General features: G+C 40.3%; 1 protein-coding gene across 5 annotated transcripts in view; it reads left to right on the top strand.

Moving 5' to 3' along the window:
* Positions 1-23,895, top strand: part of rptor (regulatory associated protein of MTOR, complex 1) — a 198,722-nt gene that overhangs the window by 15,723 nt on the left and 159,104 nt on the right. For all 5 annotated transcript variants that reach the window (XM_039613380.1, XM_031754181.2, XM_031754182.2 and 2 more), the window contains 2 exons: positions 9,750-9,852; positions 13,350-13,432. In XM_039613380.1, coding sequence (XP_039469314.1) covers positions 9,750-9,852; positions 13,350-13,432 — 186 coding nt within the window. The remainder of the gene's footprint in view (positions 1-9,749; positions 9,853-13,349; positions 13,433-23,895) is intronic.

Raw genomic sequence — 23,895 nt, forward strand, 5'->3', positions numbered from 1 at the left:
CTGGTTTTTAAGATTAAGCGTCCAATATCTGACCGGTTGCTGCTATGGCACACGATCAATGCGCTCCACCATCTTAATAACCTTTATTTATGGCGGGCCTAACAAATGGATTAATCAGGGTCCATTGATCGACATAGCAGGTGGTGCTCGGGGCTGTATGGGAGTCTTAAAGGGGTCTGGATAGAAACGGCAGGAAAATCCCCCGGAGTCACGTGTAGTTAATGAGAGGAGGACAGCAACCACTTATATCTACAGAGCTGAAACAGGAAGACATGAACACACACTGAGCTGCACGTACATACTTTATCTCCCTTCCACACCCTCTTCTGTTTCACCATTTTTTTTTTTTCTTTTATCCCACTAAAAGAGCAGACTGCACAGGAAAGAATGAACTACTTAATTCTTATCTCACTTCCCCATGATATTATTGGAAATCCATGAGGGCCAGTATACCTTTATTATCTAATTTTGGTTAAATTTTTCACCTAGATTAGTGCTAACAAGCAAATTAACAGCCCACTGCCCCTATCTGATGATAAACGAACCACTTGTTCAGGGTCAAAAGGTTATTTTCTTTCTTTTTTCACAGTCGGAGAGGCTCTGCAAATCCTTGCTCTCTTTAAAACTTAGTCAGCTTGAACTCTTCTTGTTTTACTATGAAGAATATATCAAATCAAATCAAATCAAAATTTATTTATATAGCACATTTAAAAACAACAGTTATGATCAAAGTGCTTCACAAATTAAAAGATAAGATAAGACAGATAAAAATAAGATAAGAAAGATACAACGCAGGAGGAGACAACCATAAAAACCAACCAAATGATAATCAAACTATCTTACATCAGAGCCAGAGTGAAAAGATGGGTCTTTAAACGAGATTTAAAAGACTGAACAGTCTCAGAAGAGCGAATGGCAATAGGGAGGTTGTTCCACAGTCTAGGAGCTACAATGGCAAAGGCGCACGGTCACCTCTGGTTTTCAACCTAGACTTAGGTTGCATTAAGAGCATCTGGTTTGAAGATCTTAATGCTTTTATGGGATTATACAAATGAAGAAGTTCTGTTAAATAGCTAGGGGCCATGTTATTTAAGATTTTATAGGTGAGTAAAAGAATTTTAAAATCAATGCGAAATTTCACAGGGAGCCAGTGTAACTTGGCTAAAACTGGAGTCATATGATCATGCATTCTCGCACCCGATAAAAGGCGTGCAGCAGAGTTCTGTACTAATTGCAACCGGTGAAGAGAGGAGTGAGGGAGGCCTAAATAGAGGGAGTTACAATAGTCCAGTCTAGAGGTAATGAATGCATGAATAAGCTTTTCAAGGTCCTTGTGGGAGAGGAAAGGCTTAGCTTTAGCAATTTGACGTAGCTGATAGAAGCTGGATTTAACCACAGTAGATACTTGTTTCTCTAATTTGAAAGAGCTATCCAGGAGTACCCCAAGGTCTCTTACAACGTTGGAGAGGTAGCTGGCAAGTGGGCCAAGGGTAACAGTTAACTGGTTCAATGGAATATGGCTGTCAAAGACAATAACTTCTGTTTTACTGTCATTCAAGGTTAGAGAGTTTTGCGATAGCCAGGTTCTCACATCATGAAGACAGTTAAACAATGTATGCAATGGATCTGTGACATTCAAACTCAAAGGGAAATAAATTTGAATGTCATCGGCATAACAATGGAAAGAAATATTGTATCTTTGAAAAATAGATCCCAAGGGCAACATGTACAGAGAGAATAACATAGGGCCCAAAACAGACCCCTGGGGCACACCACAGAGAAAAGGAGCAGAGGAGGAGGAGTATTGCCCCATAGTGATAGAGAATGACCTCTCTGAAAGATAAGATTTAAACCATGATAAGGCTGTGCCCTTAAGGCCAACTACATGCTCTAACCTTGATAATAAAATGTTATGATCTACTGTGTCAAACGCAGAAGTCAGATCCAGTAAGACTAGAACCACAGAGCAACCTGAGTCGGTGGTTAAAAGGAGATCATTTAAAACTCTTAGCAAAGCTGTCTCAGTACTATGTCGAGGCTTGAAGCCCGACTGGAATTTTTCAGGGATATCATTGGAATCTAAGAAGGTCTGAAGTTGTTTACAGACCACCTTTTCCAGGATCTTTGACATAAAGGGAAGCTTAGAAATTGGTCTATAATTTGAAAGAACACTAGGGTCAAGATTAGTCTTCTTAATAACGGGTTGAACAACAGCATGCTTGAAGGCAGAAGGTGTGTATATATATATACTCTCTCGCATGCCTCATACTTCTGTGTGTGTGTGTGTGTGTGTGTGTGTGTGTGTGTGTGTGTGTGTGTGTGTGTGTGTGTGTGTGTGTGTGTGTGTGTGTGTGTGTGTGTGTGTGTGTGTGTGTGTGTGTGTGTGTGTGTGTGTGTGTGTGTGTGTGTGTGTGTGTGTGTGTGTGTGTGTGTGTGTGTGTGTGTACTGAAGCCACCTAATAATTCCTTATTATTACTTCTACACAAATAAGACCTTCGAAATATCATCCTGATCAAAGTTTAACTGACACTCAAGTTTGTGTTTGTACACAGTTTGTATCCAACATAACAGTTTAAAATCAATGATTATTGATGATTCATTCCTTCACAAGTAAACATGTTAGAAAAGCACGGCCTGGTTTAATCACCAACAAGATTGTTTATTGAAGTTCATTTAAGAACATTATTACTATGTGGAGTGGAAACTCTTTGAAAATACTTTACCTCATCTTTGATCAATATGAATTTGTGAGATGTTTACTGAATAAAGGTCATTCTTAAATGCAAATCTACCTGCCAATATATGATCACCTGTCAGTCGATGACAGTTGATAATCCACTGATGGAGCTCAGGAGATGAGCACATATTAAAAACAATGAAAAAAATAAATAATAATAATAATGAATGCCTGTTTATATAGTTTGTTGTGTTCTATATCTCTGTGTGTAATGTCTTTGACTGTAGATAAAAGACTATGTGGACACAAATTACCAGCTAATGCTAAGAAGCATCCACAGATTATGTTTGGATCTCACAGACAAAGATAACTGCTTATTAGTGATTATTACCAAATAATATATATATTATTTTACACAGCAAAACATATTATTTGTCAGAAAACGTCTTAAAAATATTTCAGTTGTGTAACTAAACTCCCAACAGCTAAGCCTTTCACTCACAGAGGCCATGACCTGCTATAATGGCCTTAATACAACTCAACTTACAACTTGTTTCAAAGGTGTTGATTGGCAGTATTTTTGCTTGTTATATTTTAATTTTTACTTTTTTTGGTACCAGTCTGTTAATACATCTGCTGTAAAGTTGACATTTTTCTGTGGGCGTTGACTTTTTTCCTTTTGAGCCTTTGAAGGAACTGCAAATTCTGCACTTTCATGTTCGCTTTGTTTGTTCCCGAGGTCTCCATTCAGCAAATAACCAACATTAAGGGAATCAGGACACCTCTATATTTCACAGTTTAAAATAAGTTACTTTTACTTTGTTTATGCCAGTAGTAATTACATCACTATAGCAAAAAGGCCAAAGGTCTGAAAGCCCCACCACCACCACCACCCCAAGGCTAGGAACTCATTTACACAAACGCATGAAGATTTACACCATTATATCTGATGCCCAACCAGTAATTTCCAAATTGATGAAGGAGTACTGTTCTTTGTTTTCACTGTGCATTGGATAATAAGTGGAATAAACAAGCAGATAAATCAGTAGAAATAATTTGGAGCACATCTGCGTACTGTCACACTCAAATGCCATGTTGTATCGCAGTGTTGAGCTGGAACAGAAAGAAACGCTGTCCCTCATTCATCTCCATTATTCTCATGCAAATTTGTATTGAATGGATTATAAATTATCTGCGTGGGAAGCTGAATGGAAACAAATAATTTCATCAGGGCTGTTTATACTATGATCTTAATTATATGCATTTTTGCAGTTTTCCTTACCTGACAAGTCTGATGCATTTCTTTGGTGTTTGTGTGCTGGTGATTTTTTTTTTTTTTTTTTTTTTTAAAGAAAGAAAGGGGAAAAAAAATGACCTTAAAATTTTCTCAGCAGTTTTCTTTGACATTTTACCTGCTATAACAGTAACATCTTTTTACCTCTCTCCGGACTTTGGATTAATATGTCTCTAAAGTGTGCTGCCATTTCAGCTGTTGTATTTTAAAAAGGGCAAATCTGATCTGGGTCTTCCCAGTTGAGCTGGCATCTTTGTGGTGTGTTTTATGTCTTTTCCCAGGCCATTGTTGTAGGTGTTTTGCAGGACTGACAGAGAATACCTACACTTGCTGCACATTAGCTGATAAATCACCTTGTTTTGTCAGTCGGACTCCAGCCGCTTTTAGTTGTCTGTATTTATTCAAATCGCAGACACACTTGTGTGTCACATAAGGAGATCACACTTGTTTGTTGTGCTAACAGAGTAAAATTACTCCCAGCAGAAGAAATAACTGCATGCTACTTATCTTTAAGTGATTTAGATGAAAAGATATGAAGGTTCGGACAAGATAATCGGAAACCTGACATAATAAATGTATAGCTTTCCAAATGCCCGAGTTTTCATTGACTTTTCTGCAATTTGAGTCCTGAGCTGTGTGTCAGGGGACATCATGCTTGAAGGAAAGCCACCATCCTTTGAAAGATGAAGGACGTAAAAAATCTTTATAGAGTGCATCCCAAGAAACCACACCATGGTCTAGATGTGGTGACAAGGGAGGTAATGGCATACTTTAGGCCCCTTTGATGAGATATCATTGGATTTAAAGATGCATTTATAAAGTAGCTGGAAACAGGTGTCTTCTGGCCTTCTAGGGACACATGTCTAGTTATGCACACACATTCATGCTCTCCCGGGAATAAAACCAATGACCAATAACTTGATAAACTTTCTGTTTATGCCTCTACTAACACTGACAAAAAGAGAAGATCATGCATTTACTTCATAAGAAAAAGAAGTTATAGTTAAATTAAAATTTCTATTTAAATCCTAGAATCTTCCATAAAATACCAGTTACTACATGACTTCTGTATTACTGGAGTAGTATCTGTATGTTTAGGGCTTTTATTATGAAAGGAAGGAGTGTATTTGCTTTATAACGATGGATTGAGCAGCTGTGCATGTGTACCTAAAATGATGATGACGGGATTAGAAAGATCTTGTAAAGGCAAAGACACCAAAGTTTTGCACATATGGATGTGTGATGGTGTCCATGTATGGGTGACAATCACAAAAGAAGTTTTCAGCTTTGGACTCTCCAAGTACTTTAATTTGCCAAGTACTCACTAGCACCACTACAGTACAGTGAAGTTGGAGTACCTTTAATCATGCGTGTAGTTCATTTTTTTGGCGAAGCAGCTAAACGATATCAGTGAGTGCCACAGTCGAAACCTGGCCAACAAGCCTGCTGGACAGGAAAGGCCAAGTTGGAAATAAATGGTCTGTGAACAAGCTACAAGTGACTTTCAAAATAAGATCAAGGAGATTGTTTGTCTCTAATATCTGACTCGCCTGCATAAGTGAAGTCTAAATCTGAGCTGCATTCATGTAAAGAGACAAACTTGATTTGTTTGTTGTTAATTTCATTGATTTGACCTCATTAGGTTTAAATCCTTCCAGTCTTATTTTCAGTGTCAGGGAATGTCACACCACTGTGAGCAATGCAATGTCTGTAATGGAGCTGTCATCTTAGTTTAGTTCTGCACAGCAACTGGATGACTACTGTGTGAATACTGTTGTGTAGCCAAGCAGAAAACTTCTATATCACTTCCCATTTGTGGGACCTAGTTCCTGACAAACACAGTGCAGTGTGGGGTGAGGAGAGCGGGTAAAAATGAGTGAAGTGAAGCGAAACGGAGCTCATCTGTGTGTGAGGAGGAGCGTACCTGTTGAGCTTGTCCTGCTGAGTCCCACTATCACAACAGTGTTTTGTTCTGCCAGTGGGAACGCACAGGGCACCTTAATTAGTTTCAAAACAGCTCTCTTAACCCTGCTCAGTTATGGCTCAGTTATGTACAGACAGAGATGGTATCTTAACGCTTGTTGTCAAAGGTGACTTAGAAATATTGCGCTGACCCTACATGGTGTTGTATGTGAGCATGCAGTCACTCAGTAATGCCATTCACATAAACAAGTGTCTCACTGCCTAAGCTGAGGAAAATCAACAGGAATGACTTTTACCGTAGGGCATCCCGTTTGTTGTTCAAGGTCTGAATGTGGAGACACAGTACATAAAACCTGTCATGTCAGTGCATATCTGTCCAAACCAAGGAAATTATAGGATTTCGATTGCAGGCCATGCTTCACATGAACCAGTAACAAACTAGGAAATCACTTGCAGACCCACACCAAAAAGGGTCGCAAACAACAAGAGAAAAGGGAAAAAATAACTTGCACAAAGCTGGGCTGAGGTTTTAACTCTCTTATTGCACCACAAAGAATGTCATGGTTAAAGCAGCACAGTAATGCACATAGCGGCACGTCTGAAACCATTACTAGTGACGGTGATGAAGACTCGGATGGAACTGTGCCGACAATATGCCTGTCCTGCAATTAACAATCGTACATCTGTGATGGTGTTGTTATGCACTAAACTAGAATTTTCTAACCCTGTAGAAACTCGACACACATGAAATGCTCACTACAAAAACACTGATGCTCGTACATGCCTCGTTTTCTTTGCCACATGCTTTTAGAGCTTCCAAATGAGTTTATCCATATACCAAAATACTTATGTGATCATGGGCTTTCAATGGATTTACATCAGATTTAAGATCTAGAATTATACAAATGTGGCCCAGCGTGTTAATAGCTGTAGTAGCGTGGCTGCGCACAAAAACAGCCAATGATGTAATCAAGAACAACTGGACTTTCCACTGTTTATCTCAATTTCACTCCAACTCAAAGCTGTCAGAAAACTGTGGTTTATTTATAACGCTTCCTGATGCATAAAGTGTGAAAAAATCCAACAGACCTCCGGGCTATGAGGGGAAAACTCCCGCACAGGGATGCTAGCTGGCCAGTCATCGAGCTCCCCTCAGTAATGCTGGTGAATTTTCTGTATTTAGCCTGTGGCGATAACGCTGTGTGGCTGCAATCCATCAATGGCCCTTGTAAACCTAGTAAACCGAGTTTTATCACTAGTTTAATCATTTATGAACATGATACAAGTGACTTTTTCACTGTTGTTAAACTGCAATAATTCACAGAACAGACACAGTTAAACAACCACAGAAAATATATATTGAGAAATGTAATCTGTTGTTGTTCATTTTAATACAGAAGATTTGAAATTTTAGGAAACCTAAAAAAAGCGAAAACATTCGGCTTTAGCCGGGTTATTGGATGCTAAATCACAAATAAGCCTTTAAAAATCTGTAGAGAAAGTAGTAGTAGTCAGCTGTCATCAACTGGAAAACAGTAGTAAAACATATAAAGAATTAAAGTCTTATAAAAACAATTAAAGAGTAAACTGGAGACAAACCTTCTCTTTCGCACAACTGATCACATAATTAATAAAAAAGCGGTTGCAGACATCAAAGCTTTGCAACCACTAAACTTTACTTAACACAGTTTGACCTGATTTCAGGCAAAGAGCTGCTGTGAGGGAACCCTGCAGGTAGCTAACCTCCAGGTAATTGGAGCCAAGATGACACACAGGGCCTTATGAAGTTCAAGCGCCGTCTGTTTCTGAGCGAACACCCCCCGGGCTTCGATTCACAGAGCGCCATGATGATGAAACCGTGACTCGACGCAGGTCAAGCAAAACCATCAACAAACACTTGACCCGCTGGGCGGTTTCAGTGACAGAGGCAGGTCGGCTTGTGGAGCAGAAATCTCGAGACTGAACTAGAAAATAAAACTCAAAGAATAATTAGCCACTACAATGTGCTCTATAGACGCTTCTTGCATTTTAAATGCAAAATGTGAAAAGATAAGTTCTCCCATAGTTATGTTTACACGCCACAAGACCTAGATGGTGGGAAATTATTGATTTGACAAGGTAAAATATAAATAATGTATACAGTATACGTTTAAATATGAATTCTGGGAACTAATGGGTGACTCGCTTGTGAATAGAGTCTGTTTTAAAAAAAATGGTTCCTACCTTAAGAAATGAAGGTCACACTGAGTGGTACAAAAATCGATTTGTTTTGTTGTCTCAAATTTACTAGAATAATGACTGAAAGGAGAATTCTATCTTACTTCCCCCAAAATAAACACAATTATACAGGAGCGAGCTGAATATTTTATTTTAAACCTCCTGCTGTAATATTAATTGTAAGAATACAGTTTAAGCTGTGTGGCCGATAGCTCGTCAGTTATGCCGCCGTGCAGTTTTTGTTATTCTTCAGCTCTGTGCAAATGTCACATTTTGTCATTTTAACTGATTTAGCACCATTTAAAATGACTGTTTTTACATTTGCAGTTGTGAAAAATATTTTGTTTTGCTCATTAAAGCTTTGGTAATAGTCAGTAAAATTACTATTCTTCTTGTGCAGCTGCATAACTTGTGTCTGGTAACAGATAGCGGTGATATAGTTTTTTTGGTGGCATTTATAAGAGTTTAGGCAGCTGATCATTCTGTCTTTATCTGTCAGAATCCTTTGAGATCAACTCTTTGTGTCAGTGTCTTCATTCAAGCTCATTAGAGCTACAGGATCGAACGGGATGTCACAAAGCTTGATGGTTGCTGTGGCACACAAAAGGCACTCTGAGGTACTGACAGGAAGGAACGAGTGACGGCCTACTGCTGGTGAAATGTTGAATTTGCCTTGTTGGAAGCCTCTACTGCCTGATCAAGCTGATGTGTCTGGTCCTGCCACATAACCCATGGCTCATGGTTGTTCTGCTTTGGTGGCCTGTTTGTTTTTGTTCCCTGTTTTCTTTTTTTTCTTTTTTTTGGTGTTCCCTACCAGTGGTGGTGTCAGTTTCTTTGATGGAAGTCTTCTGGCTTATTTTAATGTATTCGTTCTACTACAGGCCAGTGATCAGTGAGAAATTGTACTTTTAATGGTATTTATAAACATGTCCAATGCATATTTTGTTTTGCAAAATAAAAAAAAGCAAAGCAAAATATGCATTTACAATCAGCATGCAATCACATGACTCATCCCTCTTTCTACAATAATACAAATAATAAAATAAATAATAAAACTAATAATTACATGGAAAACCACAGAAAATAGAATTGATGGAGAAGATAATAGTTGGGGTGCTATTAGTTATATACTGTATTTATAGGCATAGCGGGGCAGTAGTTTCACAGCGCGTAGTAGTGGGCTCTACTGTGTTCTCTCTTACATTAAATATATATATAGTGTTCAAAATTCATGCCTGCAGTGTGACCTGTGTGCTGACACACCTCTGAGGTCACAGGTTAGATTCCTTAAAGGTGTGCCACCAACATTAGCTTCAGACTTGGGAATTTCTGGACCAGATGCAGAGAGTGCCAAAGGAAAGAGTACATCTCTTTTCTCATTAACTGCTGTTAGGTTCCCCCTGGGTGAGACACTTGACCTTCACCGCTCCAGTGGAGCTTCAGTGGCCAGCAGCAGCAGATTGTGGTGTACCGGGATAAAACTCCCAGGATGTACTTGAATACAAGTCTGTGTGCTCATGGCATTTTCTCTCATGAATAAAGATTTAATGGTGTTAAAAATAATCCACCAGCCTGTTTTGATTTGTGCATTGATGAGCCGTGTGAGGATTGAATTGTGTTCTGTGTCTGCCCCCCAGATGAAGACTGTGAGCGTGGCACTGGTGTTGTGCCTCAACGTGGGAGTGGACCCACCCGATGTGGTCAAGACCTCCCCCTGCGCCAGACTGGAGTGCTGGATAGGTGAGTCCACGCAGACACCAAACAAATAAAAGAGACTCGGATGCAACATAAAGAAATGCTCATAATGAGAATTATTGAGCTTAAATGAAACGTATGTATTTCACTGAAGGCTCTCACACTGTCCTGCTTCTGTTGTTGGTGTGAAAATAAACAGATTTTTCTCAGGCATTGATTTTCCTAGGTGTGAATGCTGTCAATGATTTTTGGACACACTTTAGATAATATGCATCAAAAACTCAAATGTGAACAAGCGGATATCATACACTAATGCATTCATTATCTCTTTACAGGGATTGTTGCATTATCCAGATTTGCCACGGAAAATTTATTATAAGTGCTAAATTTAATTTAGTGCAGCTGTGATTTTTTTTTTTACGACCTTAATGACGAGTGTTTACACCTCAGTTTATCATTACAGATGTGGTTTGACACACATTAGAATATCTTCTGGGGTTTTCCAGGATTATCCATAGTACGCTGATCGGCCTCACTAACTTTTGATGTGTACTCAGTCATCTTATTCTGGAAGCAGGCCTGAAATATGACAGAAACAAGGGTTACCTTAGAAGACGTCTGACGGGGAATGTGTGGAGAAAAAAGAGCGGACAGTAGAGAAAGGTCATAAAATTGAGAGGAGAGATATGGAGAAAAATATTAGTTTTCTGTACAAAGTACCTGGAGCGTTTTCTCTCAGGAACAATTTTTAGAGATCTGCCGAGCACTGAGGTGAAGACCTGTGAAAGTTATTCAAATTGGTAAGCTGACATGGTTACAGTTGGTTTTACACGTGCCATTTTATTAAGACTGCTAAAAAAGTTGCATCGCGACTGTGGCTGCCTCAGCCTCTGTCCTCACTTCATGTCAAAGCTGCAGGTTTTTGTGATTTGAAACCGCAGACAGGCTGAAGCTTGCTCTCCGCTTACAAAATTTGAGCAATGCAACACTTTTGCAGAGTTGTGTGTGGAGAGGGTTTGATAGTGCTTTTCAACGTGGCAAGAAAAAAATCTGAAAATACAGTTTTGTTTTCTAAGTCATGCTTTTGTTTTTGTTTTTACAAACACTGCCCTCCCTAAGGAGTTGTGTTCTCCCTATATCCAGTATAACCTCTCTGCACTTCATCAGTGGCGAAATGGTCAAGAAAACCAAAAAAAACCCCCCAAAAAACAAGACATGCACAGACGCATCGATCAGTTTCTCGAGAGTTGTGATTTCATTTTTAGCTGTGTACTGTTTACATCTGGCTTCAGCCAGCTTTCTGGATTATTGAAAACGACAATTTTACAATATTTATGACGGGTATCAATATAATATACTGGCTAGTAGTTATTTTTCTGTGTTGGTCCTGTACTAGCTGGACTAATTAGTATGCAAAGAACACACTTCATGAGTTGTCCTGTACGTGAATCTTGATTGTCAAAAATCATCCATGCTGCTGCGAGGTTATACGTAGCAGTGTAACACAGGACTGCTGTGAAAGCCACTACAAACATTCGCCTTCAGGATGACTCACAACTGCTTTGCTCATTTTATTTCTTGGTTTGGTAACAGACTGTCATGAGGTTACATGGTTAAAATAGAATGTTAATGTCATACAGTTATTTCTGTATTGTGTCATGTTGCCATTTAGTCGTGTTGTTACTATCATTACTGTACACGCAGTGATCAAAGGGGATCAAAGGGATCCAAAAACAGCTTTTATTGGGCTGAAACACAGACTTCTTCCTTTTTTGGGTGAAAAATAATTTTGGTTCAAAGAGCAAGGCAGTGTTGTGGTGTTCAGCACTACTGAGCACCATGACTTTTACATGACACTAAAGCTTGAACTTTCACTTCAGGGATATTCTCAAGCTTTCCCGTGGGAGCTAAATTCATAAGGTCTCTGTCACATCGGGATGAAGCAGTCTGCCCTCACCGGAACCACATAATGTGACATAGAACAAAAACACAACCGTCTCCATTGAATGGGAACCTCAAAAAACATTGTTTAGCTCCCCTGGGATTCACTGACTGTTAGGAGTCAGGCAAGCACATTAAAGAGGAAACACAGCTCTTAAAGTTTCTGAAAGTTTTTCAGTGGCTTCTGAGGACGCTGTCGCTCTATAGACCTGCCACTCTGCTTGTGAGAAGCCATTTGGGTGTATGAAGTGTTAAAGGCTGGGATGACGTCCTAAAATGCACTCTAGTGTTCATCTGGATGCTTGAGCCACATGCAGATTGGGAGGGGGGGGCAAAACAAAAACCTCACATCTGCTTTTTCTTTCACTGGTGTGTGTGTGGTTTTGTGGAAACCGCCTTTCACTTTGCACCATAGCAGGAAATTGCGATGCCAGTGTATGCAGTATAAACAGAAGCATTATGTTGCAAGATGCATGTTCATCAGGTTCAGAGACGATATTACTGAGCACTCACCAAGTAGGCACAGATGGGATTGAACCCGAGATGAGAGAGCAAGGCCTTGTAAACATAGAGCACCTAATAGCTGGTTAATGATGAGCTGAGCTTTTATGATGTCGCGCTGTTAGTGACAAGTGACAAGTGAACGGTGATTCTGGACGACAATCTGGGGACGATGTGCGCTCATGCGGCACTGACTTGTTCATCTCTAAGTAGCCACATGCTAAACAGACCATGTTTTCTTGACTTTTTTTTGCTCTAATGGGACCACAATTTACAAAATGAACATTATGTTCTAGTAAATAATGTTTAAAAGTAGTGACTGAGACCATAAAGTCCCCATGGAAGTGTTCAAATAAGTGCAGGGGTCTTTTCGACTTTAATACAGTTGATCTTTGTTTTTAAACCAGAGGAGTTGGCCCTGTTAGCATGTTGCTAATATATTAAGTCATTAAAGACACATTCAAAGTGCAAACATTGAATGAAAAGGATTTTATGATCAATACATTTCAAATATTCAAATCTGAAAAGTCGAATTCTTTCTTATTTTTTGTCATTTCTAAACAAAATATTAAATATGATTTGTAAATATATTATGTGCATTAGACATAATGTAAAATAATGCGGGCGTTGTCGTGTTGTAACCTAATGTGAATAGTCCTCATTGATCAGAACAATAATGATTTCATTCTCCGCATATCACTATCCCCTGAAAACCTACTAATACATCTTTTTTTTTCCCGCTGAGCAGAATTTGATCTGTCCTATATCTATATTCTGCTTTTCTTCATGCCATATTGATTTACTCTCATCAATATTTCAACCTTAGCGGCTGCTGCTATTTTTCCATACTCCGCTTCAGATTTAATAAGAAATGTCCCTTTGATGCTGGAAAGAACTTCCAACAACTTCTCTTTGTACTCGTGGCGTGGCTGAATTCTTAATCACTAAATGTTAAAGCAGTAATTATATGGTTGGTTTGTTAGTTCTACATCGACTTGTGTGGTTTTGCTCAGTTATGGTTATTTTCTTTGCCGTGTGTGTGTCTGTATGTGTGTCTGTGTTAATTGCAGTGTGTTTACACTCTTGTGTTTGCTTCCCAGATCCTCTATCGATGAGTCCACAGAAGGCCCTGGAGACCATCGGGGCCAACCTGCAGAAGCAGTATGAAAACTGGCAACCCAGGGTGAGTCTTTAACCAACAGTGTGACCAAAGACGCAGATTCACACCTCTTCTGTTCAGGATTGAATTAGATAATGAATCAAAATAAATTAAAATAATATCATCATTGACTGATTTTGGCATCCATTAAACCATTTGCACTTTTCTGTTCTTTGAACTGAACAATCACCTACCTTTCAATAAGCAATAACCTCTCAGTAAACTCTTTGAATATTAGATCGATGACTCCTGCACCACCTCCTGGTACTCTGGTATTGATTTGACTGATCTTTGCTTAAAGCTCTGGGAACTTAACTTGATGAACAAGCTGATGTTTTTCAGACAAAAACATTTCACCATGCACAACACCGATGAGATGTTCAGCTGTTGTGTTAACAGTAATTCCTAATTTAATGTTCCTGGGTCTAATTTAGAGCGTGCAAAGCTGTTTTCATACATTTCAGACACCGGTGGAAGAATCAGGTTTAAAGTTTCTCACACGTTGTACAAAACAGGCGACTCTGTGTCAGTACTGGGGTAGACCATACAGGAGGGAGCACACACCTGATGACCCCTTGCTATTGTGAAATCTCTGGACTCTCTTCTGCTCTGTTGTCACATGGGCTCAGTCTGACATTACATGTGAAAGTGACAGTTTAGAGGCTGTTTAAAGTTCTCTTTGACTCATTCAGTGTCTCAGAAAACTGAGTCTGGATTTTCTTTTTCCTGAGGTGCTGATTCAGATTTTCTTCCTAAGAACTACAGTTGACATCATGCATATTTATTATTCCTACGTTTTTTTTTTTTTAATGTGCGTTAATTAAATTACACCACCCTTTAATAACTTGGACACTTTCTCACAACTACGTCAGCTTACAGGACCTTCTTCCAGTTTTACTCAAATAAGCTGAAAAGAAAGTGTTCAGACTTACTTTACTTTTTTAAATGCAAATAAAACCCAACTGAAAATGACTCGCAGAGTATCCCACTTGGTCTACAGCTTTCTCCGTGCCTGTGTAGGGCTGTGATGTGTGTAGGCCTCCAAAATGTTAGTTCTTTTTCAAGTTGTTGCTAATAAATGTTTAACCATATTTACTTTTACTGAAATTTCTGTAAGCAAAAAAGGGAGAAATGGGAAATAACTCTGTCTATGTGTGCATCTCAGAGCTCTGAAAACAAATAAACAGCAGATGCCACACTGGGAGATTCCTGCCTGCAGAGTTAGCAGCATGATGAACTGCCACAGTTCTTGTAGTCTGCAGTGATGCAATAGCTGCAGTAAAGAGTTATAGCGAATCAACTCGTATGAGACCGGTTGGCCAGTCAGTGGAAAACTTTGGTCTGTGGCTGATGGATGGGATGGGTCGGTTTAATTTTTAGATGCAGACTTTAGATTTGCAGGTCACCACTGTCTGCCCAGCTGTGGGGTTACTCTGTGTCCTGCAGACAGTACTGAAAAGTATTAAAACTGATGGTCTGAACTTCCCCGCTAGCCAAACTCTGTTTTGTCATCATTTCTAAATTATGCATCTTTCTCAGATTTTCATATTGGAGAAATATGGACAACATAGCTGTAATAATCCAGCATCAGTCAACCAAGCAATCAGCCAGTAGAGAACACACATTAAGATAGTATATGAGTTTATTTTAGAAAACATACTTTTTCCAGCTCCTTTATACGTCTTATATGCAGTATGCCAACAAAACGCCCACATGCTCTTGACAGTAATTCATACTTAAAAAAAATAAATAGATGCATTATGTGTTTTTGTACACTCAGCTGTTCTAAGTTTATGTGTGTGTATACATTTATTCGTTCATGCCAGCAGCAGCAGTTGTCCTTCTCCCAGAGCCTCCTTGGTGCTTTTGTCCTCCTCCAAAAATTGGGAACCCATTGGAGCACATGACACTCCTCCAAAGTAAAAGTCTCCCAAAGAAGAATTTTTATTTTCTAAAGAGCAAAAGAAATGGGAGAATAAGTGTAGAGAAACTTTCTCTGTTTGGACAGAAAAAGCAAAGAAGCAACAAAGCAGTGCTCACCATGACAGCAGGAAATCTCATCTTAGTGACTGACTGCGTTTCCAGTGTTTAGACAATGCTCTGCCATTCACTGACATGGATCACCATAATGGTGCAAGCCGCAGCATTTGTAGAAGTTTGATCTAACAGATTTTATTTCAGCTTTTTACAAACATAAAGATCCACGCTGACTAAATCGCAAAAGGCTTTTTTCCCCCCTTCAGGATGAAATCTAATCCCCCGGCCAATATTTCGAATAAATGCTGCTGATATGTGCTGATATTGGATTATGGCTGACAAATTGGCACCACTGCTTTTGTTGGTGAATTAGCTGAAAGAAGTCTCTGACAGACATGCTCACTTTACCTGCTAAAGCCAGCGAAGCTGATACAGCAGTCTGTCATGAAAGGAGCAATAAATCCTACTTTCAAGAAGGTTATAATGTTCAGCTCGTTGAGCAGGAAGATGCATCTGTTGTTGAACTCCATAAACTGCTCAGTGTTTTTCTGTCCAAAGTAACCTGTTATGAAAATATGAAATATGATTGCATATTTCTGAGTATAAATTAAATATTTCAAAAAATAAAAACAATGCCATGTTCTTTTCTCAGTGTACACTTCATGGATCTTTACGTATCTAGCTGTTAAATGCTCGATGCAAGTCTTCCTGAGGAAGACCTTAGCAGCGGGATTAGTGAAAGTTTTTGGTACCTTAAGCTGTCTTGTTTGCAGTCTGCTTGTGGTCCTTTACATGGATTGTGTGGAGAATTCAATTCAATCCAATTTTATTTATATAGCCGTAATTACAACAACAGTCGTCTCAATGCGCTTTATATTGCAAGGTAGACCCTACAATAATACATACAGAGAAAAACCCAACAATCATATGACCCCCTATGAGCAAGCACTTAGGCGATAGTAGGAAGGAAAAACTCCCTTTTAACAGGAAGAAACCTCCGGCAGAACCAGGCTCAGGGAGGGGCGGGGCCATCTGCTGCGGCAAGAGGGACTGCATTTTGCCAACATTCAACTGCAACTACAAACAAGCTTTTTATTAGCTTTTTATAAACCACAGATATCCACTGACTTCGCAACAAGCCCCGCAAGCCCTGAAATTCGGACAATTATCCCTAGAGACAAGGTTATCTGATCAGAGTTTAAGTTCAGCTCACCTTGTGATCTGTTTAGATCTTTCCCCCAAAGGTTTTTTGCAACATTGGTAATATCTGGTATATAAACTGTAGGAAACTGTGGCCAATACTGAAGAGGTTGGACACTTGTAGTGATTATATGCTGCTGGCATCATTTCGAGAAGCTGTCCAGGAACTAAAATCACGATGTTATTTCAGCTGGTTATCTTTTCATTTTAATATTTGGGGGGGGATTAACGTCCCATGCATGGTAGTTTAGTGTTAGCAGTCTTTTACTCTCCTATATATATATTTTTTTCTCTGTTCTTCTTCCTGAAAGACAGGCATTCTCTGGAGAATGACTCCAAAAAATAAGCAAACACTTGAAATTTGATCTGAGTGCTTGAGCTGAGTTGCTTTTGGTCTTATTGGGTTTGAATTCGATTTCAAACCACCTGCGAATATGCTTTAATCTGCTCATATAGTTTTGGATTTGATCATGGCCTTTTTTTTGTTTTCTGTTGAGACGTGGTAGCAGAATGTGAACATGGCCTCCGAGGTTTGAACAAGATGGAATTTTTTTTCTCTTTTTAGTTTCTCTTTTTGCTCAGGTGGAGATGCCATGCTGAAAAAAACCAAGATAAAAATGAGCCAGTAAAACAAATTTGGTGCTATAGTATCTACAGAGGATCGAAATTCAATTCATCCTGTTGTCGTGTTGCTAAAACCCTACTTACCTGCCAAAAAGCATCACGAGGCGGTAGAAATAAAAATACAACAGTGTGGTAAGAGGAGGGTGGAGGAAGAAACGTCCCCAGAGACGGCAGCTGAAGGAATGTAGGCTCGGGCTTGGTTGACCTGAGAGGTCAGCAGCAAATGGTGGTAGGAGTGCAGGAGGAGGAGTGGGAGGGTGAGAAAGCGGTTCCTTTTTCCAGCCTGAGGATTCACAGCTCTGCAGCTCCACACTGGAGTGCAGCTTTCGCCAACACACCTTACATAAAGCGTTGACAAAGCAGTCAATTAAACTGCAGTTATTACCTGCTTTGTGACAGCACTGAGAAATTGTGTAATAACTTCATTTCGGATGAAACGAGATGGGGAATATTAGACCAAATGAGAAGCCATTTTTTTTCCCTCCCCCAGCCCCCCATCCCCGTCATGTTGATATGTAAGAGCAGTGTTCGCAACAGTTGAGCTGCCCAGGGAGTTTAGCTGTGCCAACCTGCTGTCACGAATCTGTTTCTCTGTTTGCTTCTGTACTCTTAAATTAACCCTCATGGACACAAAATGCACAGAGAAAGGCAAACTCTGTCCTGGCTGCTGCCCACTCACTTTCTCTACCAACTCAGCCCACTCTCTCTTCCCTTAACATCTCTCTCTCTCTCTCTCTCTCTGACCTTTTGTTTTCCACTCCACCTCAAATCAAGATTCTCCCGTGTCCATCCTTATTGTTGTCTTCTTGTTTTTACCATTCTTCTTCGCCTGTGGAGGTTTTTTTTTTTATTCATTTGAGTTTTTCTTTCTTTTTTTGTGCTGTCTGCTTTCCTTGCACTACAATGAAGAAAAGACATCCTTTCTGCTTGTTGATGGGTTTTGCATAGTAGGATGCAGATTATCTGGCATCCTGTTAAACAGCCTCTGCAGGAATTTTGAATAGTTGAATGAAGTGAAAGGTGCTTTTTGGCAGCAGTTGTATAGTTTTTGTACCTATTGGAAGTTTCTTCCTGTTAAAAGGGAGTTTTTCCTTCCCACTGTTGCCAAAGTGCTTGCTCATAGGGGGTCATATGATTGTTGGATTTTTTCTCTGTATGTATTATTGTAGGGTCTACCTTACAATTTAAAGCGCCTTGAGGCGACTGTTGTTGTGATTTCGCGCTGTATAAATAAAATTGAATTGAATTGAATAATTTATTCATATTGAATATTTTTCGACAGATAAATTGCTCCCCTGACTAAGAACAGCTTTGCAGCACCATCAACCAGAATCTGCACAACCTGATGGTTCCACTGTTGTCTCACAGCAAGAAGGTCCTGGGTTCGAATCCCCCATCCGGCCAGGGCGTTCCTATGTTGTGTTTGATTGTTCTCCCGGTGTCTGCATGGGTTCTCTCCACATACTTCTGCTTCCACAGCCCAAAGACTGTTTGTGGGTTTAGTTTAATTGGTGATCCTTAATTGGCTGTAGGTATACATGGTTATTTGTCTCTCGGTATTGCCCCTGCCGGGTTGGCAAACTGTCCAGAGTGTATCCCGCCCTCTCGCTCTATAGCACCTGGGATAGGCTTCAGATAAATGGAATATTTTTTTAAATTTCCCTTCACTTGCAAACTGTCAGCCTTCTTTGTTTTTTGATAATTCTTCACTTTGCTTTTGCACAGTGCTGTCACCACCACATGTTTGTCAGCCATCTTTGTTGAGCATCATCTTTTTCTTTTTTTTCTTTCTCTGCTGTCTGGGCTTCTATTGACTGTGGCTTTATTTTGTTATCTTACAGAGCTCAGACTGGATTCAACCAAGGACTCCTTTTGTTTCATAGACATGGCATCAAGAAACTAGAAGTTATGCGATACCTTAGTTTTCAGTTTCTCTTTGAGTTTTCTCTCTGTGTTTGCCTCGTCTGCTCTGCTATTCCCTTTCAAGCCTCACTTGTTCACTTTCATTTTCTCTGTGCACATTACCCTTTTTTCTCTCCCTGTCCTCTCTGTTATTTGTCTGGGAATCTAGTTTGAAACTCCCCCCTCTTGACTTGGTGGTTGTTTGTTATCTAGATGAAAAGCGATGTGCTTGTCTTGTCAAATGGGCTTCTCAAAGCCAGCACATTGTTTCTAAATTGCTGAACATGTTGCTGCTGCTAAACAGGTTCGGTATTTTTATCTAGCTGCATGGTGTCCTCTCATGCTACTCACTCTTTGGTTTGCTCTCCTTCCTGGCTACAGCTTGTGAACCCCTGCCGTCCACTCGGCTACCCCTCTCTTGCATAATGTATCACTGAGCTGAACCTCAAAGACTTTACTTTGATTAGATTTGCAGTCTTTTCTTATCACCCTGGAAACGCCAAGCTACACAGCTGAGGACAAGCACAAGTGAAGGGTTTCTGTGTAGCTGCTAATGATGCAACACACTTTGCAGGCTTGAGTTATGTTACATTCTTATGTTGTATTTTTAAAAGGCCATTACGGTTTCCTTTAGTAATGACATAGTGAGCATGAGCCCGTGGGGCACCTGTTGTGCCAGCTTTTTTTATATTCTACATAAGTAATGCCAATGCTACGATTGGCTACGTATATTTCTGTAATAGCAGAGCAACGGTAAATGTTCTTCTCTTGTGTTCGGGAAAGTTATTTTTATCCAATCGTCACAGGAAATTTTGCCACATTGCCAGAAAATAAAAATTTAGTTCCACTTTTTCAGTGTGAGGATTTTAGTTTGTCACGGAGGATACTACTCAGTCAAAAAGTTGTGTAATATCTTGGGGAACTTTCTGAAATGTGATAGACGATCTTAAAGATGGCTTTGCGTTTAGAGTTAAAGAAAGATTGAGTGGAGTTAAAGGATCGAGCATTTTTAGAGTTTAGTTCCCTCAAGATGTGTTGAAGCAGTTGTAAAAAACCCCAACAAAAACCCTCAGACTTGAGCCTGATTTATAATCCTGTATTGATATGCAGAGAGTCTCCCACCCTGTGCCATTGTGCCAATAAAATCTGCCTTTCTCATGGCTTCAACTGGAATGCAGTCTAACGTGTAACCAAACATGCCTTTTATGAGAAAAGTGGCCTATTTTATGCTGAAATGGGAGCAGCAAGTTTCTAAAAAGGCTATGAATGTGAGTTTTATACTCTTAGATAAAAACAAACAAACAAACAAAACAAACGTAAATGAGCTGCTATTAAAAGAAAGCACCAAAAATAAAATGGGGGATATTTTGCGCACACATGAATAAAAGGTGTCTCTTGAAATCTTAGTTTGCCTTTTGGCTTAAAGACAAAAAGGTTAAAAACCACTAGGGTAAAGTGCATACACTCGCCCTCACTCAAGGCCACTCCTCCCTGAGCCTGGTTCTGCTGGAGATTTCTTCCTGTCAAAAGGGAGTTTTTCCTTCCCACTGTCGCCAACATGCTTGCTCATTAGGGCGTCAACTTATTGTTGGGGTTTTCTTACCGTGTGAATGTGCAGTCTGAACAGCATTTTATTTTTTAAATTAAGCTCAAGACAATTAGGTAGTAACTGAATCTATGGAACAACAAAGGGGACAAAGATGACACATTAACAGCTGTTTTTGTCTCCCTTGGAAGGAAGCTGCCTTTTCACATTCAATAACAGAAACTGAACCACAGACATGTTCAGCTGCTGAGGGAATTTCCAGAAGTGACATGCCCATGTGACTTTAGGCAATCACTGTTTGCTAGAGTTTGTGGAAGTGGCATCATCAGCTCAACACTGTGAACGAAACCATAATTATAATTTTCCAGCCAAACAACCAGTGAAAAGTGATATATTCTCTGAGGCATGTGTGCCGCACTCATCATTGTGGTCAGTGTTTGCCTCTGTTTGGCGTTTGATAGAGTTGAACAGTTCCCCATTCTTGCATGGGTTAAGTTGTGTCATGTGGAGAAAAATAAAGCAAGGCAAAAAAAGAAAAACAACACAAATCACGTGAGGATGACGATGTATATGGATTTGCTTGGCCAGCAGTAGGGAGATGTGGTTTGTTCACTGTCTGCTGACAGTGTATTTAAGCTCAGCATACGACTGGGTGTCTCAGTAAATTGGTAAAAATTCCCATTTTAAAAACAAACAAAATAAGCATTTTGGTTTTTGAATAAAAAAAAAATGACTTGGCTGTTTGAGGAAAAGTTAGTTCAACCTTTTATTGGCTTTGGTGGTTATAGAGCTTCAGTAGTTGCTCTCGAAGCTTTCTAATTCAGTAACCAACACCATTCTTACACTACATTATTCCCTTTGAAGTCTATATCTTCATATATAAAGCACCCCGAGGCCATTGTTGTTGTGATTTGGTTATATAAATTGAATTGAACTGAATTGAATTTCACATCAGTTGAAACCCATCCGAGTTCTCCTGATGACTAGCATGTATGGGAAGCTGTACTGGGAATACCGGCAGGCAGAAACATTCCCAATTACCTCTCCTTGACTTCCCTCATGCACTCAGTCCTGCCGGAGCCGGCTAGAGAAAACCATTAGCCTATTGGAAGAAATATGAACATCTACCATTACATCTGGACAGTGTGCTTATGAGGAAGGCGACAGTTTGGAGACAGCACTGATCTTGTGTTAATGGTTAGGAGGTTAACTCTAGATACTGCAGAAGGGTTGTCTGGTTGTCAGCTAAGCTTATAGGTTGGACACGAAATGGGATGAGGGGTGTTTTGTTTTGTGTTTTTTTTGGGGGGGGTGAGTGAAGCATTTCAGTTTTATTGATTGCTCGTTCCTGGAAAACAAGTAAATTTATCATTCCTTTTAAAGTAGCATGTTCTGCTCCTAAGTGTTTTTCAGAAGCAAAGCTGCTCTATCTTATCTACATTAAAAGGAAGGCGGCAAAGTGAGAGCAGAGATGTTTAATGCACAGATCTCCACAGATGAGACATCTGAAGGTTGTGTATTTTGCTATATTGATGGTCCGATTTGACGCTAAAGTGTCAGTAACCATTGATGTATTGATGTGTGCGTGTGTCCCAATTGCATCACCACATCCACCTGTACCCAGCGCCTGTTGTTGCCCGTTTGGTCTTGAGAGACGAGACAGCTAACAGAGTGGAGTATATATTTGTAATTCTATATCACATAGAAACTGGAGAAATAAATTTTCTGCAGATGGATGATGAATTAAGGGGAAAAAAGCTACTTTAATAAATTCTTGGAAGATTGAAATGCCACTTGTGGTCAAAAAGTTCTGAGAAGATGGATCCAGAAGAATAGTTTCTGTGGGTTCTGTTCTGACTGCCTACTCTGTATATTCTACAATTTCAGTGTGAACCTCAAACTTTTGTTTTAAGTTGTCCCGAATTTTGTGTGGAAGGAGTTCATCGCTGGTGTTAGGTGACGGGTCTCCTGCTATAACTGAGCAGGTTTCTGCTGGAGCCACTCGCCTAGCTTGGGAGTCACCGCACCTAGTACTCCGATTACCACGGGGACCACCGTTACCTTCACCCTCCACATCCTCTCGAGCTCTTCTCTGAGCCCTTGGTATTTCTCCAGCTTCTCGTGTTCCTTCTTCCTGATATTGCTGTCATTCGGAACCGCTACATCGATCACTACAGCCGTCTTCTCCTGTTTGTCTACCACCACTATGTCCGGTTGGTTAGCCATGACCATTTTGTCCGTCTGCATCTGGAAGTCCCACAGGATCTTAGCTCGGTCATTCTCCATCACCCTTGGGGGCGTCTCCCATTTATATACGCTCATGTACATGAGCGGGGCACAGAAAGGGATTGGCAAGAATACCAGAGGCGCAAAACACCAGCTACTGGTAGACAGAACAGTCAGCCGAGACTGCAAGACCAGACTGACCAACCTGTGCACTGCCTGGATTGATTACAAGAAGGCCTATGACTCAATGCCCCACAGCTGGATACTGGAATGCCTAGAACTGTACAAGATCAACAGGACCCTAAGAGCCTTCATCAGGAACTCAATGGGGATGTGGTGTACAACACTAGAGGCCAACTCCAAGCCCATAGCACAAGTCACCATCAAGTGCGGGATCTACCAAGGAGATGCTCTGTCCCCACTGCTGTTCTGCATAGGCCTGAACCCCTCAGTGAGATCATTGACAAGACTGGCTACGGATACCGACTCACGGAGCGGAGCGGTTGTCAGCCACCTCCTGTACATGGATGACATCAAGCTGTATGCCAAGAGTGAACGAGACATCGATTCACTGATCCACACCACCAGGATATACAGCAATGACATTGGAATGTCATTCGGACTGGAGAAGTGTAGTCGGATGGTAACAAAGAGAGGGAAGGTAGTCAGAACTGAGGGGATTGAACTACCAGAAGGCAACATTGCAGACATAGAGGACAGTTACAAATACCTGGGGATCCCATGGCGAATGGGAACCATGAAGAGGTCGCTAAGAAAGCTGCAACCACCAAGTACCTGCAGAGGGTCAGGCAAGTCCTGAGGAGTCAGCTGAACGGTAAGAACAAGATCCGGGCCATCAACACCTACGCCCTGCCCGTGATCAGGTACCCTGCTGGGGTAATAGGCTGGCCAAAGGAGGAGATAGAAGCCACTGACATAAAGACAAGAAAGCTCCTTACCATGCATGGAGGGTTTCACCCCAAGTCCAGCACCCTGAGGCTGTACGCTAAGC

The sequence above is a fragment of the Oreochromis aureus genome, linkage group 6 (assembly GCF_013358895.1).
Source record: "Oreochromis aureus strain Israel breed Guangdong linkage group 6, ZZ_aureus, whole genome shotgun sequence".
NCBI lineage: Eukaryota > Metazoa > Chordata > Actinopteri > Cichliformes > Cichlidae > Oreochromis > Oreochromis aureus.